The 26,247-nt window shown below is 44.2% G+C and overlaps 5 protein-coding genes and 1 pseudogene across 16 annotated transcripts; 5 read left to right on the top strand and 1 right to left on the bottom strand.

Annotated features, from left to right (window-relative positions):
• Positions 1-1,504: 1,504 nt before the first annotated feature.
• On the bottom strand, positions 1,505-14,431 carry LOC131269250 (prolyl 4-hydroxylase subunit alpha-1-like). Of its 5 annotated transcripts, none has more exons than XM_058271590.1 (6): positions 14,296-14,431; positions 4,892-5,126; positions 4,086-4,746; positions 3,250-3,801; positions 2,808-2,973; positions 1,505-2,732 (listed from the first exon to the last, which is right to left on the bottom strand). In XM_058271590.1, the coding sequence occupies exons 2-6, from the start codon at positions 5,098-5,100 to the stop codon at positions 2,647-2,649; spliced, it is 1,674 nt and encodes a 557-aa protein (XP_058127573.1). In that variant the 5' UTR covers positions 5,101-5,126; positions 14,296-14,431; the 3' UTR covers positions 1,505-2,646. The 5 variants fall into 5 exon arrangements, with proteins under 5 accessions (XP_058127573.1, XP_058127570.1, XP_058127569.1 ...); XM_058271587.1 differs by lacking the exon at positions 14,296-14,431 and adding an exon at positions 13,882-14,104 and having other exon boundaries at positions 3,250-3,798; XM_058271586.1 differs by lacking the exon at positions 14,296-14,431 and adding an exon at positions 13,882-14,104.
• LOC131269248 (neutral ceramidase) lies at positions 8,482-14,102 on the top strand. Of its 2 annotated transcripts, XM_058271584.1 has the most exons (4): positions 8,482-8,660; positions 11,386-11,865; positions 12,016-13,841; positions 13,920-14,102. In XM_058271584.1, the coding sequence occupies exons 2-4, from the start codon at positions 11,722-11,724 to the stop codon at positions 14,095-14,097; spliced, it is 2,148 nt and encodes a 715-aa protein (XP_058127567.1). In that variant the 5' UTR covers positions 8,482-8,660; positions 11,386-11,721; the 3' UTR covers positions 14,098-14,102. The 2 variants fall into 2 exon arrangements, with proteins under 2 accessions (XP_058127567.1, XP_058127568.1); XM_058271585.1 differs by lacking the exon at positions 8,482-8,660 and having other exon boundaries at positions 11,747-11,865; positions 11,994-13,841.
• A 785-nt stretch (positions 14,432-15,216) lies between the features above and the next one.
• On the top strand, positions 15,217-17,072 carry LOC131269255 (nuclear receptor binding SET domain protein-like). Of its 3 annotated transcripts, none has more exons than XM_058271602.1 (3): positions 15,217-16,060; positions 16,367-16,852; positions 16,926-17,072. In XM_058271602.1, exons 1-3 carry the CDS (start codon positions 15,398-15,400, stop codon positions 17,022-17,024), a joined length of 1,248 nt encoding a protein of 415 aa, XP_058127585.1. In that variant the 5' UTR covers positions 15,217-15,397; the 3' UTR covers positions 17,025-17,072. The 3 variants fall into 3 exon arrangements, with proteins under 3 accessions (XP_058127585.1, XP_058127587.1, XP_058127584.1); XM_058271604.1 differs by having other exon boundaries at positions 15,217-15,622; XM_058271601.1 differs by having other exon boundaries at positions 15,217-16,852.
• Positions 17,073-17,467: 395 nt separating this feature from the next.
• Positions 17,468-19,938, top strand: LOC131269673 (caspase Dronc-like; annotated as a pseudogene).
• On the top strand, positions 17,508-22,736 carry LOC131269672 (caspase Dronc-like). Of its 5 annotated transcripts, XM_058272155.1 has the most exons (5): positions 17,508-17,539; positions 20,995-21,134; positions 21,196-21,753; positions 21,820-22,043; positions 22,123-22,736. In XM_058272155.1, the coding sequence occupies exons 2-5, from the start codon at positions 21,003-21,005 to the stop codon at positions 22,502-22,504; spliced, it is 1,296 nt and encodes a 431-aa protein (XP_058128138.1). In that variant the 5' UTR covers positions 17,508-17,539; positions 20,995-21,002; the 3' UTR covers positions 22,505-22,736. The 5 variants fall into 5 exon arrangements, with proteins under 5 accessions (XP_058128138.1, XP_058128137.1, XP_058128139.1 ...); XM_058272154.1 differs by lacking the exon at positions 17,508-17,539 and having other exon boundaries at positions 20,915-21,134; XM_058272156.1 differs by lacking the exon at positions 17,508-17,539 and having other exon boundaries at positions 20,915-21,134; positions 21,536-21,753.
• A 517-nt stretch (positions 22,737-23,253) lies between these two features.
• Positions 23,254-25,732, top strand: LOC131268745 (STAM-binding protein). Its single transcript, XM_058271023.1, has 5 exons — positions 23,254-23,319; positions 23,398-24,370; positions 24,442-24,554; positions 24,620-24,719; positions 24,777-25,732. Exons 2-5 carry the CDS (start codon positions 23,429-23,431, stop codon positions 24,834-24,836), a joined length of 1,215 nt encoding a protein of 404 aa, XP_058127006.1. The 5' UTR covers positions 23,254-23,319; positions 23,398-23,428; the 3' UTR covers positions 24,837-25,732.
• The last annotated feature ends 515 nt before the right edge of the window (positions 25,733-26,247 follow it).

The raw sequence follows: 26,247 nt of genomic DNA on the forward strand, positions 1-26,247 counted from the left end.
TGGGACCTGCCATGAAGATAGATCTATATTTACGTCCGCTCGTAGACGCCCAACCACTTTGGACATCTTTTTACGGTAATTCTTACGTTCACTTTATCCTTTCTAGGAAAACTTTCTTACCTACTAAGATGCATTAACATCACTGATGAAAAAACATTATTGTTATACAAAGGAGCACTGAAAAAAAACCTACAAATCACTTGTACATCAACAGGCAACCATGAGCTATCAAATATATACACATACTCCCACCACCAGCGGTTGCTTCATCTTTTGAAGCACCCTCTTTACCTACCGTTTCTTTGTGAAATTTACAATCTTCATCGAGGAATGGTCAATGTTTTTGAAAAAAAAATCCATTCATCGCCAAAACCCATACACGTTGAGAGAAACCTAGAACTTGAGGGCCGGGAAAAGGTGCGATGGGAGCAAACAAACATACGTGAAGATGGGCACGAATTTCCCTCTTCAAAAATGCTGTGGCATGTTGAGATTGTTGTTGGAACATATTTTTCATAATTGAAATCATAGCTAGCAAGCGTTAGGAGAAGGATAATTTCGAACAGCAGGATGTCAAAAGGCATGTCGGTCGATAAGGCAGACGGATACGTTTAAGAACGAACCCACCTTCCAACCTCCTTTCCTGTCGGAGGGATACTCCCATATGTGATTTTCTGTTGCCTATCTCTCTCCCGTTCTTCTGCGAGGACACTTTTTGAGACATGAAACGATTTAAGACGGGCGTGAATAAGATAACAAGTGAAAAGCATACACACAAAAAAGACAAGCGTGAAGGGGGCATGACAACCGTGAACCAATAGCATATTTAGGAAAAAGCGCGATTTACATGCATTGAGTAAAACGACATATATGCAAAATATAAATATAAACTGCTTATGAAGCAGGATAAGAAAAAAAATACATACATCACGTACAGTATTACGAATGGGCAAACGTTACATTCAAATTATGATAATCGAATATGTGGATTTAAAACTGTGTGACAATGATGTTTGATATATTATACAGATGATTAACCTTTTACACGCATGTCCATATCCATGCCCTGCGTCAAACAAAAAAAGTAAATGGAGTAAAAAAAGCTGTGTTAAATTGCAACACAAGAAAACAAAACAAAAAATGTTCAAAAAATTATAAAAAATCTTTGAAATCAAAAGCCACACACACACACAAAGGATAATAAAAACAATTAATGGATCAATGTTCATATCCTGTAGGGACAAGGCACATTCCACTATCGTACCGCTCCGGTGGAGGGATCGCAACCGCGTACGGAGGTTGGAGTTTCCGCTGGATCGTTTGATGCTATTGTTTGTTTTATGTAGAAGACATTTATTTATCTCTGTGCTGTGTTGGCCAAACTGCACCACCCGGTGCACCGTGCACACTCCCACTTGGAACACCTAAATAAAGCCTACCTTTCGCAAGCTGTGCCAATCGCTTTGTTTTACGCCGTGAAAATAATCCGAAATACTCTTACGGATATAGCTAGGCAAGCCGTTTGCTTTACGTAAAAATTGTCTTTATTACAATTTATGTTATTGTTTTGTTATTTCTTGTCGCTCTCTTCTGTTACCTTTTGCTACTTATTTTCGACAAAAAAAAGTTAGTTCGATATGAGCATGGCAAACCGGTACGATACCATCAACAGTAAGTAGTAAAGTTTCAACAGAGCGTCTGCTCGTTTAACAATTATGTTTGTTGGTACGCGTTTCTTCTCCATCTACCCACCCGTTCGGTTCGTTCATTGTGTCTTGTGACAACAATCCTCAAAAGTGAAGACGACGAGCGAATGGATGCCGGGTTGGCAGTGTTATCTAATTAGTGGTATCCTTCTCGGTTTTTTATTTTTTAGTTTTGGTTTTTTGGTGTTTCGATCAATTGCAATCATTTTCCTTTGCTTCCAGTAACCGGTCAAATTTAAGTTTGCTCAACACACGCGCCAGTTTACAATTTAATTTAAACTGTATCCCGTCAAAATGCGTGTGTTTGATTAGCGTAGTTGTTGATGCTTTTGAAAACCAACATGGAAGAAACGAAATATAAAGGAACTTTCTTGGGGCACAAAATAGAAAATAAAAAAGCGATAAACTCCGAGAGTGTTCTTTCGCTAATCCTGGCAGCAGCGAGAAACGTGACTAAAGCCTTCCAGAACCTGCCTGCTATTGGCTTGCGCACGCTTTTGCCGGAATGCGAAATGCGCTCAATTACCTTACAGCTAGCTATTTGTCGTTCTTTACAAATCACTCGCTCTCCTAACACTAACGATCAATTCATCTGAATGGGTGAGAACTGAAATTACTGGTAAAGAATACATCAATTCTTTGATAAAATGTTCACATTACGATTAAAACGACGGTTATTTTATGGCAACCTAGAGTACATAATGGCATATCGTTTGTGCGTGCAGAATGCTTCGTCGCCACGCGTCGAATACCATAATTGGCTAATGTCTATTCAGTTAGTGACAATTAAAAAAAAAACATCCTATGGCAGATTCGTTTTGGTTTTTGGGATCATTAATAGTCATGGAGTGCGCTGCGGTGGCGGTGGTGATCATGATGCGTACGAATCCACGCCAGTCAGTCCTCCAGCTGCTGCTGTTACTGCTGCTGCTGATCACTATCAGAATTCTTCTACGCCATGGTCCGGCTGCAAACCGCAAGGTCGCCGGAACTCCTGGCCACGCTCGTGGATCCATTTATTCGACACTGAAAGGGGATGGGAATTGTGTTAGCAATATAGTCGATGATGAGAGCGAGTACTCTTCTTCTTGATTACGTTACCCCACTTGGTACCGGTGAGAACCGGGCAGGCGGCATGCCGCGTCGCGTAGTCACCCTCACCCGAGGGGAATAAATTGAACCAGAAAGCGGCCGTACCCTTGCGGGGCCAAAGCGCCAAATGGAGGGATGGAAAAACGGTGGCGCCACCCTGCGTTACATCGCTCATCTGAAGGAGAGAGAAAAAAGTAGATTTAAACGTGGATACTTTGAATTTATTTTAATTTAATATACTTCTAATCACACGATGAAATAAAAGGAATGTTTTGTTGTAATGCAAGACTTTGCGTCAGTGATGCAAACTATTTTGTTTTAGACCGTTTTACTATCAGAAGAAAGCATTCGAAACCACCGATGGAAGCCCCTTAATTCCGTTAAAGGAGACAATGTAGTTAATTGTATTTGTTATGAAATGTAGCTCCCGACCTGTCGCCCAATTACTTACGTAGAACAGCACGGTGGCGATCCGGTTGCCCGTGCCGAGGCTCTTGAACGCGTTGCGTTCTTCGCGGCGCGCAAAGTCAAAGTGCGGCTCGTAATGGCCGCCGATCCCATAGTTGACCACCTGCAGTTCCTCGGCCGTCTCCATCGTCAGCCCGGTCATGTCCTCTACGCGCTGGCTAATCGTGCGTATCATCTCATCCTCGGCGTCTTTCAGCCAGGCAGACTTGCTGATGCGATAGTTGGCGAATTCCAGCTCACCCGTCTTGTAGTTCTGCACGGTCGCGCGACGGAATCGTGGCCGAGCATAGTGCTTGATGCGCTCGATCTCCCCGTCGGACATCACCTCGTGGTAGATAACGATGTACGGCCGGAGATACACCTCCTCTAATTTGAGTGGTGCGAGCCGGAGGAACGCGGACTGGTTGCTGGTGTACCGGCAAACCAGACGCGAGCGCAATTCGATTGGCGGCTGTTGCTCGCCGCGGCACAGCTGCTCGTACAGCTTCCGCTCGTTGCGATCGTAAACGTGCGGGCTGCCATCGGTGACGATCTTCTGTGGGCAAATCCAGCGAGCAACACAGTTGAAGGAAGGGTTCAAACAAGCGAAAAGTGCCGGTCAATTGATTGATGCGAATTCATTCGATTGCGCGCAGTGATGTACCGAAATTGGATTATAAATCAAACATCAAATAAAGTATTCTTCTTACAAGTAACCATACATCTTAAATAATTTTAAAGGATCGAAATCATCGTCAAGTCAAAAGTATATGCAAGGAAATACCTTTTGAAATACGGTGCATTACTGCGGTTACACGCATTACACTACACTCTGCTTACCGTGCTCGTGTCGATGGGGACTTCCTCGCTGCCGTCGTCGCCACGCAGCACCTTCTGCAGGGCCTCTTTTTCCAGCTCCTTTACGTAGTACGCCTTGTTGCTGACCGCCCGCTCGTGGTCGGGCACGAGCTCGAGCAGCTCTTCGGTCATCGTCAGTGCAGTCTGGATGTTGCCCTGCTTGAACGTTGAGAACGCCAGGTACTCCAGCACGTCCGCCTTTGTGGCAGTCCGGTTAACCTCGTGCGTCAGTTGGTCCATCGCCTCGCGCATCCACAGCACCGTGTGGTAGTAGTCCCCGTTCAGGTAGCTCTGCCGCCCGAGCTCGAAGCAGTCGCCCGCGGACAGTTCGGTGCTGTACTGGACGCCGTTAAGCATGCCACGGGCCAGGCTGGCGGTGTCAAGGTTGTATGTGTCCTGCAGCCGCATCAGTGCCACCGCTGCCCCGTTCAGATCCTCGTCCGACGGGAACTTCAGCACGCTCCGATAGCTGGTCACGTTCTCCAGAAACTCCTTACCGACCTCGTACGTCATCAGCTTTTCCACGTACCGCCAGTCGGTGGTGAGCCGCTTCGTTAGCAGGAATGCATTGACCGGGTTCGACAGGTACGCACTGACATCTCGTGCAGCCTCCGAGTGCTCCCTCCGATACTCGTTAACTTTCCTGAACAGAACCAAAACAAAATGGCATTGCAAACGTTAGAGGTCTAGTAATCAATACCACTGCAGAAGAGAATTGCTTAACCACCGAATTCGACTGATTAGTCTTACCGCCTACCCTGCATGCACAGTAACCCTAGAGCACTTACTGTCGTAGCTGCAGCAGCTTCTCTTCCTGCGCGTGTACGTAGTTATCCAGATTGGTGATCAGCACAGCCTCAGTCTCCAGCAGCTCCTCCATGTCAGCGAGCGCCGTAAACAATTCACCGTCAACGTGCACCGACTGGAGTTGCAACACGACGGCAACAGCTACCAGCAACGATACCGTAAGCAGCGAGCGTTCGATCGCGGGTCCCATTATGCTTCGGTGAAGGTGATGTTCGCCTAAAAACAAACCCAAAAAACAAATCTATGAAAATAAAAATTCAGTAAAACCGTCCGGTGTTATGGACGCTGGAGTACTTGTCGCTATGACGAGGCACCGTGCAATGACTACGACTGTCTGTGAGGAAAATTCTAGACGGCCAGCATAGTAATCCAACCGGCGCAATGGTATTTTCTTTTCTTCCCTCGTCTTCTTTTCCTTTGTTAGGCCCCGGCCGCGCAAGATGTTGTGGCGTACGTGACGCGGGATGCTTTCATACCGCGACCAGGCTCCCCCTGTTCACGCCTTTCGTCTTCGGCGAGTTTAAAGCCCTTTCGCTTTCCAGAGAGTTTACGTCTGCTCAAGACGCAGCGCCTCCAGGCTGCGCGAGCATGAGGGGCACATATGCGGCTAGATCCGACAATGATAACGATCATAACATATTTCTACCCCCGCGCACGCTCATCTCGCTTTTTCTTGTGCTATTCTATCATTATCCTCCTCTGTCGCTCCTTCGCTAGCAACGAACACTCTCCCTTTCGATTGCATGATATTTTCTAAACATTGTAGAAACAAGAACAGGAAGTGCCTGGCCACTTACATACACACACCCACCGTTGCCAAGACAAATTCTACAAAGGAGCAGAACTACGTGGTCAATCGCTTTACATTGCATGCAGCATGCGTGGGAGCGTTTCGGCCACGGTCCGCTAAACAGATGTGAAAGGCATTAGGGTGTTGCTTTCCACCGGAGACATTTTGAACGACGCGCGATGGGCGAAGCGTTTGATGGGCGAAGGACCGGCCGTTTGATTGCTGATTTCACGATGCCTGACGACGGTGAGGTGTGTTCTTTTCTAACTGTGTTTCATCCTTGCCACTGATCAGTCGCAGATAATCTACAACAATTCCCAACCATCTTCCGGCAGACCAACCTCCAACTCACCACAACGCAGACGTCTTCTTGCGTTATCCGCTGCGGCAACGACGATAAACTCCTTTTGGACCTTTCCTAGCTATTACTGCTTTTTCGACGGTTTTGGCACAAAGGATAAGTTGACACTTTCAGTGCTGACAACAAAGTGGTCACACGCTCGCACCAACAAGGTATCACATCCGATGGAGTTACCTATCGCAGACGCAGAACGGCAAGAAACGGTGTGTCTCATTCGAGAAACTACAGCAAGCTAGAGAAGCAACCGCATCACTTCTCGTCTGGCACCGCTCGGATAGAGGCCTTACGTCAAACGCCACTGAGCTAGGCGAGAGATTGCCAGTGCTATATGTACATCCGGACGGTAGTTGTGGCCTGCGCGATGCCGTGCTGCTGGAACGCTTGTTTCCTCCTCTCCGTCTCGCGCAAGGGCGGAAGATGAGAAAGAACGAGAATAGCCGCGTCCTGTATCTGCTGTCAACAACGACAGCACAATGGAGGACCAAAGTTTGCCGGTAAAGCTTTCACTCGTGAGCTTTTTATGGAAGTACTTTTTTTAAAATTTGTTACGGACAGTTTTCCTCTGGAGTTCCTTACTGAAAGAAAAATAGTTATTAGCCTTAATTTGCAATCTCCTTCCTTATCAAGCAACACCACTCATCGGAGTGACACGGTCGTTTAGTTGGCCAAAACACGTGTTTTCCATATTTAAGTTAAAAAACAATCCCAACATTTTATGTTAAAAAAATTGCTACAGAAGAATGGAAGACAAATAAAAACCTACTTAATGACGAATTCCAACAATGACTAAGGCTATGGTGAAGCGGGGAAGAGGAATAAAACTGGATCAAGGTCGAATGGGACGCGGCTCTGGGATATTCAAAAGCCGTCTGGAAATGCATACGCTTCGGCACAACTGTTACGTAAAATGGGACGGTGCAAAACCTATTAAATGCCGTCTGCAGAAATTCTCCCCAAAGGCAGGGATCAAACAACAACATCTGGGAAAAATCACAGTGTTTTTGCAGGTGTTCAGGCATAAAACCGATAATAAAATTCTGCACATGTAAACAACGCGGTCGGAACGATCTGCACGCAACGATCGCGGTACGGGAGAAGGGACTTCCCCAGCACGTGTACCAGATGTTGTTGCCCCACTCTTCGAGATGCTCTTCTTATGCTCAGGCCGAGGAACGCGGGCACCTTGGTGTGTGCGATTTCGGGAACAAAGAGAGAAAGCTAGAGCAGGGGTCGGCAAAGTGCGGCCCGCAGGCCAAATCCGGCCCGCCAAATAATTTTATCCGGCCCGTAAGAATATTTAAGTGCTTCATACTAAAAACCCATCCCAATTTTTATCGGATTTGTTCACGACGTCAGTTTTATTTTCTTCCCAAAAATGAAGACGATAATTGTTTAACGAGGTGTTCCTGTTACATGTTTATCGATAACATTTTAAATGTTATATCTTTTACCACTTTTTATGCAACTTTGCTATTTAGAAAGTTCCACTCTCCATTACAAAGGGTATGGAAAGGGTTGAAACATTGAAGCATCGTTTAAAGTATCCGGCCCGCGCCTTCGGTTTCTCTTTAATCATCTGGCCCTTTTTGAAAAACGCGTGCCGATCCCTGAGCTAGAGCATCGGTATGTAACGGGAGGGGTGGGGTTCATTGTTCCCGCTCGGCATATCCACACATGTGGCGCCATGACAGAGCGAAGCATACAAAATGCATCGCCGGCGGAGAGCGTGTAGTGTCCATTTGGGAAGCGTAACGTCACCATGATGCATACTCCATCATTCGGTGGTCATATGGTTTGCATTGTTAAAACATATCAACCGAAGAAGTGGTCCGGCTGGTGACTTCTGGAAGGAGGAAATGTCACTTAAATCCTTAATGATCAGGTATGAACGATCGGATTTTAACAATTTTGCGTACCTTACGAAGGTTTATTTTTGACACAATCGCAAATTAAGGAACAAAATGCAATAATTAAACCAAATGAAGGTTGCGTTGATTCTTATCATTTGTGTACAATTACTAAATCGTGTTTGATCATTTACATTACCAAAAATCATGACTATATAATAGTTTTAATAAGTTGACAAAATTATCAACTCATTCAATAATCGGTTATGACCGACAAACAAAACCGGCCTGCCCACTGTGCCGGGGTAGCACGCTCTTTCTCCGCGGGGCCGCTCCCGGTTGGTTGCTCCGTCCTGCTTGTTCAAGCGGAGCCATATGCGATGCGTCGGACTCTACGGTGTCTCCTCGTGCTGTCGGATGTCTCCATCAGTTTAATGCGCCACTGTTTTGTCCACACTGTTGTCGCTGCTGCTGATGCCTGTCGATCGAGATCCAGTTTGTTGTTGTCTGAAAGTTGAACGGGTTATTTATTTTATCGGCGGTGCTGACTGTGTTCACCGTCGGAAAGTTGCATGGAAGATATACGGTAGTAGTGAAACTCGTGAGGACGAAGTGCTGCTCCGGGTCCGGCGGACGCGAGATCAGGCGAATCGGATTAATCAGTGTTAAGTCCCGTCATCCCGAGTGTTGTTCCGGGAAATGTTACCTTTGTGCATCAAGACGTCCACGAGCCCGAATGCAAGCTAATGAGCGTAAGTTTCAACGCCCTCGCAAAATGCGACAGACAATAGTTGTGTGTTAGAACCACCGATCGACGGCAAGAGATGCCCAGTGTTCGCTCGTTTGCCGCGGATGGCCTCAAAGTGCAGCAATCAATTTACATACCCACACCGCGCTCAAGTATTCACGTGAAGCGTACCACACTAATCCGGATGGATTCGTGCAAATGTAGCAATCAATCCGGCGAGTTATTAGGTAATGGTAAGGTTTGCGAACACGGTCGACCTGATAGCAGCGCGCTGGATACACAAAGAGTGCTGAAAAACGACAATACAGGCAGAGACACAATAACAGTTCACAAACGCGTAGCGGCTACGGGAAACGTGGTTTTGCTCTCGGATAGCGCGCATCCCGATGGCATTTTTTTTTACTTCATCTTGTTCTCCCTCTTTCTCTCTATCTATCTATCGCGCATACCTTACCCAATGTTGGCCGACACCATTACACCCGAACGGTGACCCACCGGGAGAAATGTCCTCGATCAACAGCCGCCTCGATTGGGTTGCTTCGAACTGTGGAAACTGTTCTGTATGAAGATGATTGTGGAGTCAACCGCACGAAACGTCCAGTCTCCCCACAAGCTACCTTCCGTTCGCACCCAGTAGCGCGATGCATCCGACTGCATTCTCCTGCGCTAGCGTCCTTCCCTTATGGGCCAGTGAACAGTGTGGGATTCACACCCTTCAGACTGCTTTCGCGATACTGTAAGATCATCATCATAAGATGAATGCACTATGACCATGCGCACGATAGCGCAAAGTAGACCCTTATCGGGAGACGCCCCTAGCATTGTTCTTGCGACAGACCAGGTACAAGGTTCATATGGTAGACTATCGTCTATCTTCCAGCCAACAGATTAACCGCGATCAATCACCTGCATTTGTACTGGTCGAGTGGTATCCCGGGTACAGGGCATCATAAACATTATGTAAAAAAGCAAAAAATATGATTAAATTCCGACAACATTTATGAACAGGACAGAGAGTAAATACGCCCTATTCGGTATGGTCAATTACCCTAAATGGCATACTTGTATATTCAACGAGTACAAACTCGGGCTCTCAAAACCAAAACTCTTTTTCCTCAATTTGCATTTTTGCCAGAAATTATGACGATATTGTTTACGGATAGTTTTGCTTTTTAAATCATATGCTTTGTAAATGCCGTATTTGCACCATCTTTGGCGTCAGGTGGTGCATCCGGTAAATCCAGCCTTGATGATAGGCAATCCACTAGAGGGAACAGTTCTGCCCTCTTCAGAGGCACTTGTCCAATAAAATCCTGTATATAACTGAACTGTTTGCCGTTTACTTCCCAGTTGCCGTTTGATTGAGGTGAGCAGTGAATTTTAGTTTGCGACTTTTAGTGGTGCGAAAATAAGTAGGTGTGCTAGGTGTTTTAGCACGTTAGGGTTCGGGTTAGCAGTAAAAAACGATACGCTATATTCACTTCAACCCGGGTGCCATTCCTTTACAATCCGATACAGCATCCAGATACTGGTGGTTTGTGTAACGTACGTATGTTCGAAACAAGATATGTAATCTTGACAAGCAACCAGTGGTGATAGGGGAAACGAGGAATCCAATTATCTGTACAACAATTCAATACCTTCCTCCAACGCCACTGGCTTGTTAATTGTTTTCGGTAAAATCATTATCAAGAATGTCCAAATATTTGTTAAGCTGTGTAGTTCGTATGTTTGTTCTCGTCTGTTCTTTTTTTGTTTCGCACAATCCGAACGGACTCTTGCTCGTAGCCTTTCCTGTGACTTATCAGCCTCTAAATTGTGCATACCACCTGGGGAGCAAGCGATTTTGATAGGGGAACGAAGACGGAGCTGATCCCGTCTCAAGCAAATCGAAACAATCTAGGGGAAGAAGAAAAAAATAAAATCGAAATCCATATAAACATACAAACATGCTGTAACCGTTAACAATGGTGGCCGTTCCGTTACATAATCGGTCCCGATCAGCGGCTTCAGTCTGGTTTTCGGACCGGGTCCGATGCGAGCGAACGGCACGCAGAAATGCGTCGCACACATAGCCTTTGGGGGTCGTGGTGGCACACCTTGGCTGGCCGACACGACGACGAGCACATCCAAATGAACATCAGGTGCCGAGAATGAGCTTTTAATAGTGCATTGACGAATAGATGTTCGAATATGGTTGTTGGCCTGCTTCTCGAACGACGATCTCTTATGCGTTATCGGCAGCAGTCTTCTGGACTAAGACATTTGCAGCCCAAAAAATGACAGTATTTTTTTTTTTTTTTGAGAAGATTAGAAAAGTCTTCCCTTATCCTATTTGTGTGCACATGCTGCATGGGAAGCCATTTTAAACATGCAGAGAGATATCATCAACAGGCAACGTAAGACTGGAAGGAAATCTCCGAACCAAGTATGAATTTTGAAGATCAAATCTGAAAGATAAACGTTCGAACGTGCAGAGATTCTTCATGGAAGGGCTTGCGTGGCGGCGTTTTTATGCAACTCAGCGAGATGTAGTCCGGGATCGGGAAGGAAGTGAGATAGCGTTGATTACGTGCACCATGGGTCGTGATCAACACGCAAAACAAAACACAAAAAACGTTGTAGATAAGGGTAACAATAATAAGAACTATTGCTGCACTCTGCCTATAGACACTTATCGTCACCGATCAGTGACCGTCATTTCCTGCTCCATTCGGTTCTTTTTACAGTCTCCAGCGAGGCTGCAGCATTCAAACGTTCGCAGTATGTCGGCCGTCGACGTCGCCGCCGTCGTGTGTTTCTAGTCTCCAGGACCGTGCCATATCTTCCGGCCTTGTTGCTGACCCTCCTCGGATTAAGGCATCCCCTAGTGTTCAAGATTCATATCCCAGCAGCAGCCACAAGTCAACGGCGGCCAACAAATAAGAGCCAGAAGGCAACGAACGATAGGAAATCACGTCAGCATTGTCACTCGTTTTTCCTCAATCAAATAAACGATCGGTGTGCCAACCAACCGTGCAAAACCGATCAGCCATCAAACCGGCCGGGTGACCGGAGGACTAGAAATGTTCCAGCACCGGGCGCGATCTAGGTATGTGATGGCATTTTTGATGTTTGGCCTGCTTGCGTTGGCAGTTCAAGTTGCCTGCGGCTACAGGGTCGGTGTAGGACGCGCCGACTGTACCGGTCCCTCGGTGGAAATCACGTTCGTAAGTACATATACATTATGCAAAAAGTTTATGATTTAAACGAATTTCAACGAACTAAATCGTGCAAAGGTCACTGAAAATAATTTAAATGATACCTTTGTTATGGTTTGGAAAATACATTTTCTCAGTTTTCCATCCTCTCCCTTCCAGATGGGATACGCACAGATCGCGCAGCGTGGAGCTGGTATTCACCTGCGCCAGTACGCGCGCTCGTTCATTATCGACGATAGCAGCGGTGACCAGAACAACCGGGTCGTGTTCGTAAGCGTCGATGCCGGGATGATGGGCCACGCTGTGAAGCGAGATGTGCTGGCGGTACTGCAGCAAAAGTATGGCGCGCTGTACACGGACGCGAACGTCGTTATCAGCGGCACCCACACACACTCGACGCCGGGTGGCTTCCTAATGTACCTGCTGTACGATCTAACCTCCCTCGGTTTCGTCTCGGAGACGTTCGGGGCGCTGGTGCACGGCATCGCGCAAAGCATCATCCGGGCGCACAACAACATGGCCGATGCGCGCCTGTACGTGGCGGAGACGGAGGTAGTGGACGCCAGCATCAACCGGAGCCCTAGTGCGTACGAGAACAACCCGGCGGAGGAGCGCGCCCAGTACCGGCACAATGTCGACCGAACGCTGGTACAGCTACAGATAGTGGGGGCACGCGACGGGCGCCCGCTCGGTGCGATCAACTGGTTTGCCGTGCACCCAACGTCGATGAACAACACGAACCGGCTGGTTTCGAGCGACAACGTGGGCCTGGCGTCAGTGCTGCTCGAACAGGAGCGCAATCCAGGCGTACTAGTCGGCAAGGGCGAGTTTGTGGGAGCGTTCGCTTCCTCCAACCTGGGTGACGTATCGCCGAACATCAAGGGACCACGTTGCGAAAAGACGGGCCTACCATGCGATGTGCTAACGTCCTCGTGCCCGTCCGGTGCTGGCGCTTGCTTTGCGTCCGGCCCTGGTGGCGATATGTTCGAGAGCACGGAAATCATTGCGGGTCGTTTGTATCGGGCCGCGTCGGAACTGCTACAGGAAGCCGGCAGTGGCGTTGCGCGTGAGCTACGGGGCCCGGTCCGTTTCGTGCACCAATATGTGGATATGACGGTGGCCGAAGTAATGCACCTAGAGAGGCACTCGGGTCGGCTCGAACAGGTTCGCGGGTGTTTGCCCGCGATGGGCTACAGCTTCGCGGCCGGAACAACTGATGGACCCGGTGCGTTTGACTTTCAGCAGGGCACTATCACTGATAATGTGTTGTGGAACGCAGTGCGCGATTTCATCGCTGAGCCAACGCCTGACGACAAGGAGTGCCAAGCGCCGAAGCCAATCCTGCTAGCAACAGGACGGGCTCGGTTCCCCTACGACTGGCAACCCAAAATTGTCCCCACGCAATTGCTAATGGTGGGCGATTTAGCTATCGCGGCCGTGCCCGGTGAGTTTACCACGATGGCCGGTCGGCGACTACGTACTGCAGTAGCGCGGGCTTCGGTGGCGGCCGGCGGCCCTGAGCTGCAAGTTGTCGTTGCCGGATTGTCTAATATGTACTCAAGCTACATCACCACGCCTGAGGAGTACGAGGTGCAGCGGTACGAGGGAGCCTCAACACTGTACGGTCCGCACACGCTCACGATTTACCTCGAGCAGTATCGGAAACTGGTGCAGGCTCTCACAACTGGCGGAAATGAGACACTACCACCTGGTCCTACGCCCCCGTACGAAGATGACAAGCAAATCTCACTCACCACCGGCGTAATTTTTGACTCGCACCCGCTCGGCAAAGATTTTGGCGATGTGAAGGTACACCCCGCGGGCGAGTACGGCCGGGGTGACACGGTTACTGCCGTATTTATTGCCGGCAATCCGCGCAACAACTTGATGCACGACAAAACCTTCTTTACGGTCGAGCACCAGCAGACGGAGGGTCAGGATGAGGCATGGACGGTGGTTGCAACAGACGCCAATTGGGAAACCAGGTAAAAGGTTGCGAAACGCCGTCTGCCATACCGTACTCACTGGACAATCTTTTTCCACTCCCCGCTTTCATTATCTAGATTCCGTTGGGAGCGCACCTCCACCATTTTGGGCTTTAGCGATATTGAGTTTAGCTGGACGATCGGCCCGGCGACACCACCCGGCAAGTACCGCATCCGACACTTTGGCAACTATCGCTACATCCTCGGTGGCATCTACCCGTACGTTGGCACCACGAATACGTTCAATGTTAAGTGAGGAGCTCCAATTGGTCTTTCAACCCTCCGGAGCAACGTTGGCGCATAGTGCCGGTCAGGCCTGCTGGATTCACTCTACGTACGTGGCGTAGCACCAATCCACTGTTTTGCTACCAAACTAGACTAGTCACTCGATGTTTGTGTATAAATAGGTAATAAAACGATCAATAATGCACTTGCAAACCAATTCACTACTAACCATGCACATAATTTTCTGTTTTGTATTATTTTCATTTATTTCAAAACACTTGACAGAGGAAAGAACACTTATCGGAATATGTCGTGATGCATTGCGAAATGTTTTGTCCCATTGCAGCAACGTCATCCGAACCGTAAATCAGCTTTGCTAAACGAAATGGCCTGCCTAGTATACACCACTAGTAACCATACTTACGCTAGTCTCCTTTCACCAACACTATCACTCCAGAACTTACTTCTCTAAGTACAATGGCATCACGGAAACCTACATACCGCGCAGGATGCTGCGCTTTGATTCTTTGGTCTGAGTAGCAGTGCAACAGGATCATGAACATACGAAAAGAATACAACGAAGGAGAGATATATTGGGGAACCCAAGACCGAAAATCTATTCATTGGCAGTGCATCGTTCGAGTTTAGCCAACAACGGATTGTCGTACTCGCAAGCGATCAAACCACAAAGTGATACATAAAAAAATCTTCGATGATTGAGAGCGCCACGGCTGGGTCAGAGGAGGAAATATCTTACCATTTCGAGGCCTTGCTGATAATTGTTCCCAGGTGGACATTCTCAAATACGGGAGAATTGTTCAGCAGGTGTTGAATGTACCTTCGCGTCAAAACTGCAGTTTCCATGAAAACTAGCATTCGAGCAAACTGTGGAGTTGCATGCCATTGAACTTGCAAATCGACTGCAACAGTTCGTTCGTTCGATCACTTGGGCTGGAAGGAGTTCTTTTGGCTGAATAGATGCCGGCTTAAAAAAGACGAAGAGACAACGAAACATAAATTAGCTGTTCCTCCTCCGAGACTGCATCTTACGAAACTATCCCCATTGTGTTCGAACATACAACAACAAAAACTAGAATACATCCTAGCAAGAGGTGGAAACTGAGGTCCTTGAAGAATTAATCGGTGAAGAAATGGTCCATAACGTTGCTTCTGTGGCCCAGCAGGCAAAGGCAGAATCTCCTACACTGGATGAAACGTTTATTTTCTCGATCGACCCGAAATCAATTATAAAGGGTCTACCGACAGGCAATGTGTGCTGCGTTTGTGAACGACCAGAAAACCTAATATGATGTGGTAAGTGCCACCGCGACATGCATTTGGATTGTACGACGGCTCAAGGACCGACAGTCCACGAGCGTGGTTTCAAATGCAGCGAATGTAAAGCTATGAAGGATAGTTTTGAGAAACAATCTTGTTTTGTGTGCAATGATGAGCGAGAGGAAACTAAAACCGAATCGAAAAATCGCTGCATATATAATTTATGCGCTCGTCAGTATCATATCACCTGTTTGTGCATGTTTCCTCAGTATAAAGCGGTAATTCCTAAGATCATCATTTGTCCGCTTCACGTGTGCCACACCTGCGCACACTATTCAATGGCAAAAGCGTCTCATGCTAGAGCAAAACTTGTACGATGCATTAAGTGTCCGTCTGCCTACCATCCAGACTTGCGATGTATTCCGGCTGGGTCGGAAATGGTTACCACGAAACAGCTCATCTGTCCGAAGCACAGCCTCGATCAGATAGCTCCACATGTTAATTGGTGTTACTTATGCTCCAAAGGAGGAGATTTAGTTTGTTGTGAAACCTGCCCCAACACCGTCCACCAGGGCTGTCTGCCACACAAAATACACGGTGGAAGATACTTCTGTAAAGAATGTGTATCCGGTAGATTTCCTTTGCATAATGAGATTGTGATGGCAAAGCTCGGTAACTATCGTTGGTGGCCAGCTTTAATTCTACCGCCATCCAAGGTATCAGAATATCTATTTCAACGGCGACCGAGAGCATCATCTATTTGCGTTAAATTCTTCCAATCCCACAATGTAGCTTGGTTAAATAGAAGAAGGATGTATCTATACCATAATTCGGAAAATCTTGGCACGAAAAAAACTAGAACCTTGGACAAAAAGTATAACATTGCCATAGACGAAGCGAGATCAGTTTATAAATCATTGCAGACGCAGAAAATGCTAAATGTTCCGATCAGCTCTAAAACTAAAAAACTCGCTCCAATGTTTACGATACTTAAAACAAACCGTTACGTTCTTCCCCTTAAGCGACGACCAATTTGCATCGATTCGTATTGCGACTGCCGTCCAGATGATGCAGATCCATGTGGCCCGACGTCTTTGTGCATCAACCGAATAACAATGATCGAATGTATTCCTAGCACCTGCCCAGCGAAAGATCGGTGTTTAAATCAACGCTTTGCCAAACGGCATTACCAGTCTTTGGAGGTCCGTGACTTTGAAGAGAAAGGTCATGGACTAGTGGCAAGCGAATCGATCACATATGGAAAGTTCATCATTGAATATGTCGGCGAGGTGATCGATAGGAACGAGCTAAACCGCCGAGTCAAGGAAAATCGTCAGAACACGAATTATTTTTTGAGAATAGACCATCTAATGACCATTGACGCTGGTCAGAAAGGTAATGTTTCGCGGTTCATTAACCATTCTTGCAATCCGAATTGTAAAATGCAAAAGTGGAACGTCGGATATGCACCTGCCATTGGATTATTTGCCACCAAAGACATTAAAGCGGTAAGCGATATAATTCAAATTAATTCCAATCGTTATCCAAGTTTAAAAAACACATTTCTTTCAACATTTACAGGGAGAAGAGCTAACCGTCAATTATAACTCGAAATACTTTGCCAGCATGAAACAGGAGTGTCGCTGCGGATCGTCCAAATGCTCGGGATACATAAAGTAGATGTATTCGTCCCCAATAATAAAAAAATCGCTTCCGTTTAAACATGAATGGTAAAAGGTTTTCCTTTACACGATTCTTTTAATAAACCCGTTAGCGTTCAAATATTCGAAAGGAATCCATGAGCCACGCATTGCATACCTTCAGGCTCAAACGTGAAACATGTTAACTCCTTCATGGTTTTGACCGAGCCTGACTCGATAATTGCGACAGCAGCCTCATCTACCCATTTAGTTTCACGGAGAGCACAAGGAGCTTATGTTGCTACGGTAATTCGTGATAAAAAACTAACTTCTAGTTACCTAACGTCAAACTCAATATGGCTCTAATAGCTATCAAAGAAAAGTCGTGTATGATCCTACCTACTCTATACCTACTCCGCGTCTTCTTTGCTGACATTAGGAAATGTCACTGCAGTGATATGCAGACAGTCTTTGTTTGGCAAACAGTATCCGGTCTTCCGCGTTGAGTGTAGTAAGCGTAAATTCGTTCTTAGAAAAGCAATTGTGCATTGAAAGGTAGCAAGATGGATAATTTACATCGACAAAGAATCTTTGATTCCATGGGCAAACTTATCCATTACACCAACTATACGACTTTGCGTAATGAGTGTATCCAACGGGATATGCTTTCGCTGGACATGGTTCTCCGGATTGAGGTGAGTCATACCGATGCTTCATGGTTGCTGTGTGAAACTAACTACATGATGTCTTTATTAGAGCTTAGCGGCGGACGAGACGACCAGGCATAAACTAATGTTTGAGAAGATCACTAGACGTGGTCCCAAGGCTTTCAATACACTACTCGATATTTGCCAACGCAACTTTCCCAAAGCATACGCCGAATTGAACCCCTCTTCAAACGATCAACAAATGCATTCTACGTTAAACACACAACGTTTCCGGTCAGTAAGTTGTAATGTTGATTCGCTTTCTTGATTCGCGGTGCACTCGAAATAGTGGACGGAAAAAATTATAACTTCGCAGCTGAATCAGTCCCCGAAGAGAGTAAATGTACGCTTCAAGTCCATGAAGATATTCGCCTTCATTTTCAGTAACGCTGTCAAGTGGCCCGACGACGACACACCCGAAAGTTCCAGCATACCCGATGAAAAGCCCTAATAGAGGCGTTGCATCTATTGTAAATGTAATAACCTTCGTACAAGATGTCCATGGAAAAAGAAATGGAGCTGATATCAATGGACAAACCCTAATTTCGCTGTTCCAGCAACTAGGATAGTATTTTACTATGAACACATTACCATGGGGGTAAACAACAATGGCTTGAGAGAATGGTGCACCACGGTACTCACTCATTATCATCTTATTTTACAGGACTTGAAAGAATTATTTGCAAAACTGGAAGAGTCGGATTATTTATCATGCGACTGTTTTGCATTCTACATTCTTTCCCATGGCGACCATAAGAAAGGCAGCGATTTTATTTATTTACATGATAATTCAAACCTCCGGGTTGAGGACATATTGACTGAATTTAACACAGTGAATTGCTCTAAACCAAAATTCTTCTTCATATGCATTTGTCGGTAAGTAACAGTGCTGAAACTTATGAAACACATACAAAGATTGCTTGAAATATTCTGGTGAATATTTGCTTAATGTACTTACTTGTTTTTCTACAGTGGAGAGCAGTCGGGCCTTGGTTTTTACTATCCACCGATCAATACTGAGCCAGATGGCATGATAGATCCACGAAAACAATTGTCATCGAATATGCTATGCTACGGTACCAGGTTTTGCTGCTCACCGTGACCCGAGCGCTGGATCGTTGAAAGCATGTGCCGAGTATGGGTAGAATATGCACATGACATATGAAATATGAAGTTGAAGTTGGTGGGAGAAAATGCCACCACATATCGAACTGAAACGGCGGCACTACAAACTATATGTTCGATGATGTTAAAATGGTTTACACGGTATGCTCTCTAGTTTTCTAAATTTAATGATCTTTTTTTACGCTATTGCTATCGTATACGTTTAATAATGTTATTATGGTTGAAGAAAAAACTGCAGCCTTTATTGCAAGACATTCTCGACGCCTAGTTGCATTTCACCATTGTGTACAATTGATCGGCAATCCATAATATTATATATTATAGTTTCTAAATATTCCTATACGTTCAATAATATTTACTGAGGACGTACAAAAATAGCTATATAATATTATAATGACATTTAAGAGCAGTATTATTTAAAAGGTTTTCAACAAAAATGGATTCTAAAGTTTTTATTTCGTATTAATACGATCTTATGTAGAAAATCATTTTTCAGCAAGGACGAAGAGAAACGCGATCATTAAACATATGTTTTTGGCATATTATATTTTCCAAAACATAACTCAAAGGATTCTCTAACACCGAAACCAAAACCAAGACAAAAACCCTCTCAAAATTTCAAGATTTCTTCCAACAAAGTGCAACTTACAGTTTTTCATCCGTATTAAAGCTATCTTGTACGTTAAATTATAAATATCAATCAAGAAAAATGTGTAGGAATCTTGCCATCCAATCTATTTCTTTGGCAGATTATCATTTTGTTCTTGATCCTTTATGTGAATATATTTAAAAACAGTATAATTTCGTCGATCGAATGAGTGTTGAGGCTGATTATTAATTTTGAGGTATAAAATATCAAAGTCAAATCAAAATCCGGTCAAATTCAAAGCAATCTTCAAGTAAAATGGATCTTAAAGTATTTCTTTCATATTATTGTTCTCTTATACTTTTCATAATTCACATAAAGGATCAAGAACAAAATGCAGCCATAGTTGCAGCAAAATCTCGACTCGAGATGGATTCACAAATTGAACATTTAATATTTTAATATACACAAAATCAGTATTATTGCCAAACCAGTATTATTAAAACTTATTAACTAAATGGGTCTTAATTTTGTTTATAAAATCATACAGATTTCTAGAATATGTTTGAGCAAATGAACGATAGTTAAGATACGGAACCGGATAAAGAATAGTATCAATAAAGAATTTGTATATTTTACATTCGTTTGTGGAATTCTCATTATCTGGAAAAATAAATCTTAATTTAGCCATGATTGGCAAAGACTTGCGACGCTAAGGTAAACCGGGATACTTTGGCCAGCAAGTAGGGTTTATTCCTTGCAAAAAACCGATGCACGAAAAGATCTGCTCTACGCTCGAGAACCAGCAGGAGGGTCAGGATGAAAGCAGGTCAAAGTTTACTTTACTGAAACGTTTCATGTAGCTTACTGTGTCAGTGGTTTGGAAGAGGGGTTTCTTTAACCGTGTAGAATAAAAAATAAAAAATTAAGTATCTGAACAAGTTTATACCGGTTTGCATGAAGTAAACATTATTTCCTTAGCTATAGCATATATGCTTACACCATTGTGATCTGTCAGCTCTAATGTAGCTCAAAATAGATGTAGAAGGAAGGTAAAGGCATCCTCTACAAATTATACAAAAATCATCGTCATTGGTTGCGGCGTGATTGTTTCTGATGTGCTCAAGTCTAGTCTTCTTTGTTATATGTAAAAAGTATGTAAAAAGTAAGTATGAAACTAAAACTGTTTCCATGTCATTCCATTCTTTGTTCGTAACTATTTTTCGACTCATCGAATATAGCAGACACCGAATACTTTGAGGTACACATTTTGTTAAAAATACCTAATGATAGCAATTTTGTAGCTATAATTTGAAATTGGTAGAACCATTGGTCAGAATTGACTTCCTGGTAGCAACATACTTTACTACTTTATACAATATATTCACTTTGTGCAATCAAATTAACGTCAAATTCAAAATGGCTATCATAGATCTTTCTGTACACACCTGTTTTTCATCTACTTTGGTGACGCTTCTACCATGTAGCAGAATGTCTTTGTTTGGCAAACAATATACATTTCCTGCGTTGTATGCAGCGAGAGCTTACACAGCGTACCGAGTGTAGCAATTGTGCATTGAAGGGTCCTAAAGGTTGCAAGATGAATAATTTACATCGACAAAGAATTTTCAATTCCATGGACAAACTTATCCATTACACCAACTATACGACTTTGCGTAATGAGTGCATCCAACGGGATATGCTTTCGCTGGACATGGTTCTCCGGATTGAGGTGAGTCATACCGATGCTTCATGGTTGCTGTGTGAAACTAACTACATGATGTCTTTATTAGAGCTTAGCGGCGGACGAGACGACCAGGCATAAACTAATGTTTGAGAAGATCACTAGACGTGGTCCCAAGGCTTTCAATACACTACTCGATATTTGCCAACGCAATTTTCCCAAAGCATACGCCGAATTGAACCCCTCTTCAAACGATCAACAAATGCATTCTACGTTAAACCCACAACGTATCCGGTCAGTCAGTTGCAATGTTGCCCCTAAACCTTTCTTGATTCGCGGTGCACTCGAAATAGTGGACGGAAAAAATTATAACTTCGCAGCTGAATCAGTCCCCGAAGAGAGTAAATGTACGCTTCAAGTCCATGAAGATATTCTGCCTTCATTTTCAGTAACGCTGTCAAGTGGTCCGACGACGACACACCCGAAAGTTCCAGCATACCCGATGAAAAGCCGTAATAGAGGCGTTGCATTTATTGTAAATGTAATAACCTTCGTAAAGGACGTCCATGGAAAAAGAAATGGAGCTGATATCGATGGACAAAACTTAATTTCGCTGTTCCAGCAACTAGGATTTGTAGTATTTTACTATGAAAACATTACCATGGGGGTAAACAACAATGGCTTGAGAGAATGGTGCACCACGGTACTCACTCATTATCATCTTATTTTACAGGACTTGAAAGAATTATTTGCAAAACTGAAAGAGTCGGATTATTTATCATGCGACTGTTTTGCATTCTACATTCTTTCCCATGGCGACCATAAGAAAGGCAGCGATTTTATTTATTTACATGATAATTCAATCCTCCGGGTTGAGGACATATTGACTGAATTTAACACAGTGAATTGTACTAAACTGATTCGTAAGCCAAAACTCTTCTTCATATCCATATGTCGGTAAGTTACGACTCTTAACCGTATACAAAGATTGCTTGAAATGTTCTAAATATTTATATATTTATTCATTTTCCTACAGTGGAGAGCAGTCGGACCTTGGTTCGTTCCGCCTGTCAACCAATACTGAACGCGATGGCATGATAGATCCACGAAAACAATTGCCATCGAATATCGCTACGTTCTGCGATATGCTGGTATGCTATGCTACGGTACCAGGTTTTGCTGCTCACCGTGACCCGAGCACTGGATCATGGTTCGTTGAAAGCATGTGCCGAGTATGGGCAGAACATGCGCACGATACGGATGTAGAGATTTTGATGAAGTTGGTGGGAGAAAATGCCGCCACATATCGAACTGAAACGGCGGCACTACAAACTATATGCACTGAGCAAAGAGGATTTTTTAAACAACTTTTTTTAAACCCGGGCTACTATGAACGACCCGAAGATACAACGGCCTGATGCAGATAGAGGACAACGGCCTTTTAAAATTGCTTTTCACACCATGATTTTTATATTTTAAGTTTAATGAGAGCATTTTTTATGTTATTGCTATCCGTTCAATAGCTTATATTAACAAAGGATAAATGTAGTCTTTTTCGCAAGGGAATCTGGCTATGTTATATTATCCAAAATTTAAGCATTAAATTTATTTCTTCGGGCTGAATAAAACTCCTCATCGAATTTGATTAACAATTTGAACAATGTATTTATTTCTTCGGGCGATTTATAAAAGTATTCTAAAGGATGTTAAACTTTAACTGAATAAATTACATTAAGATTTCTATGTGAAATGACTTTTAATATTTTAACAAATCATACAGATTTCCTGAAACTGTTTACATGAACCAATTCACATTGTACTTGTTCATGTGCATTCGTACAAGGCATTTTAATTGACTGGAACCGTTTATGGCTAAAACTCCAAATAAAGATTTACACTGCCACTGCCACTGACGAGAGCCCAAAGTCGACAACGAGATCGATGAAAGAGAGGTTGGATACCGTATAACGATTTTGTTCATAAAATAAAACAATTATATTGATATTTGTAATTTCAGTTATCATCATGATATCAATCTGTTGTATCGTTTTGCGGAAACAATAGAGCATATCTAGATAAATTATAAAAAGAACCAAGGTAAATGCAATACTACAAATTGTAGTATTCCTTAAGAGGAACCTTGGCAAATGTCAAATGCACGGTCTGCCATCGATGGAATATTTACAATGGATTATTTCTGCGAAAAGTCAAAACGGCACTTCTGCATTGAATGGTATGAGTAATTTTCGTTTGGCTGTTATTATTGCCAGCATAAAATGTGAGTGAACAAAAGTCTTACATTTCGTTTTAGCTGATCGTCTAGTCGTGAATAAAGTTGGCAAATGGCAGAAAAGCAGTGGAATACCGTGCAAATGGGAGCTATTGAGCCGCATCAACGCCTGCAGAAGCTGATTGCGGACAGTCAGCGCGTCTCAATTGATCCGACGATGCCTATAAATCGCTACTATCGCTCGGGGAATCAAATAGTGGAAACGGCCGATAGATCTCTGAGAGAGGGAAACTTTGAAAAGGCTTTCACCTTCTATTTGCGCTTTGTAACGATCTTCGTGGAACTTATTCTGGACCATCCCGGTTACAAATCTGTGCTGCCGGGCGATAAACAGCAAACAAAGGACAAAATCAAGAAAATTCTTCCGCGGGCTGAAGAAATCAGAAAAAAACTGTTGGCAAAATACACGACCGAGTACGAGATTTACTTGAAACAGATCAAGCTGCAAGCAGAGCGCGATGAGCAGGATCGCAAACAAGCGTCGACCTCGAACCCGGTGGAGCCAGCCACTGTATCACCCGCTGCCCCAGCAGCCCCGACACCTAGCGCACCAAGCCAAGTGTCATTGATAAGCGACGAGGATGCAAAACTCATGGATAAAGTTATGTACCCGAGCGATTTCCTGTCGGATAGAAATCATGCGAGTGGACTGCCCGGCACCGGACTGTTGCTACCTGGTGCGGACAAACGGTTCGATCGCTCGCTGAAACCGCAACCGGTGCCACCGATGGTCCCTGCCATGACCGGGTTTCGTTCGATTGTCGTGCCTACTAACACGATGATGAAATTTCTGGAGCAAGCTGCACAAAACACCACAGCAAATTTGGAAACGTGTGCAATTTTGGCCGGAAGCTTAGCGCAGGCCAAGTTCACTATCACGCATGTGATATTTCCGAAACAGTGTGGCACGGCGGACAGCTGTAATACGATGAATGAGGAGGAAATTGCCGTTGTACAAGATCGACACAACCTTATTACGCTAGGGTGGATTCATGTACGTGCATTCATTATTGTGTTGGGTTGAAATCTTCTATTCTTATAAAACAAAACTTCATTTTTTAATAGACGCACCCATCGCAGACGGCATTTCTTTCGTCGGTAGACCTACATACTCACTGTTCTTACCAGCTTATGCTGGAAGAGGCCATTGCGATTGTCTGCTCGCCAAAGTATCAAGAGTAAGTTACATTACTTTGATCTTGTTTTTCATGAAACTTATTGCTAAGTTTGTAATCTACGTTAGAACTGGATTTTTTAATCTCACCCCGTTCGGAATGGACTCAATCTCTCAGTGCCGTCAGACCGGCTTTCATCCGCATTCTTCAGGTCAACCATTATTTTCGGTAAGCTTTGTAGCCTTGACGCATTATTTTCAAAGTATAATTGACCCTTTTTTGCAGGAAGCCCAGCACATCGTACTGAGCGATGCGGTGGCCGTTAAAGTGATTGATCTGCGATAATTAAACGGATACGTCTGTATCTTGTACATAGTCACAATGAATGTGATGTATAACGATAAACCATTGTGAACTTTGGTGTCTAACCAGTGTGAAGTGGTACCGGGATATGCAATCGATTGTCTTCAACTCCCGGTCAGATTGTATATATACGTATATTATATTTACGCACGCACATTGTCTGAAGCAACAACACTTTAAATTAACCGATTTCCAATCAACGCCTACAGCCGGATTGTTGCTGTACTTTTCGTTTGCTTTGCTACCCGTATCGAAACGTAATCGTGGCGTCAAACTTTAACGGCTTGAACTTCGGAAAGACAGACCAACATTGTCATAAGATATTCAGAGTCGAAATGCACTTAGTATGCCGATTATCGAGTGCTCATTCGATAGTGTTTGTTTGCCGGTGGCCGGGCGAATAAGACAGCTGCAAAAAGTTGTTTGTACCCTTCAACGTTTCAATGCATACTGAGCTGTTGTTAGCCCAAAAACAAAAAAAAACAATCAAGCAACACTGTGTGCCTAGTCGTTTTGAGTATCCGTTTACCGAAAAATAATTAGAAACCTTATAGTTAAAGAGTATTTATATGTGTCCAACAGCAGAAGCGCTAGGAAAATCGATATTACGCTATGTCATGAAATAAAGTTTAAAATATTGTCCAACGACAGAAACAATTTTTCACATTGTTACAGAATAGCTCTCATTTGAGAAACATATGTTGCATTCAATGAATCATTACATCTCGTGGCTCGTGACAAAGCGCAAAGAAACGATAAGCCGTTTTGGTATTAAATGGTTTTTCCTTTGTAATGATTGGACGGCACTAAGGTTATTATTACTTTTGTAATCGTTTTACTAATCAATAAAATGTTGTCTAATCCAGATCCTTTCTGCACTCGTGTTTTCGATTCCTCCACTTTTTTAATAAAAATTTTGGTTGAAGTACATTTGCAGATCGATTCGCCAGTTTGTTCTAAACATAACTCAAATGTGTACGCGTGATGAGCAAACAGTATTCGGATAATGGAAGCAATAAACTGCTGTTAACATCACGCTAATTGGAAAGGAGCAAAGACACGTGCTGCGGTGTGTTCAACTTGCAGCGCGGACATGTAGTGTGCCTTAAAAGAGTAGCATAAAAAAAACTGCATCGCGTTCCATTCGCCAATTGGGGGGTCACCGTACACCGTGGCAGAATATTAAATTTTACTATCTGGCCGATGGTACCGTTTTCTACCGTTTTGAACGGGGTTTCGCATTCGCAGGAACCGGTCGCGATTCTGCTCGCTTGACGTAAGCACCGATTTGCTCTCGCGGTTGACAGCTGCTGTTGATGTTAATGCTAGTATGATTCCAGCAGTGAAAACAATGCTCCATTTTTTACTCGTTGCTCGCCCCCATCCCCCCACC

Source organism: Anopheles coustani, chromosome X (genome assembly GCF_943734705.1).
Source record: "Anopheles coustani chromosome X, idAnoCousDA_361_x.2, whole genome shotgun sequence".
Classification (NCBI taxonomy): Eukaryota; Metazoa; Arthropoda; class Insecta; order Diptera; family Culicidae; genus Anopheles; species Anopheles coustani.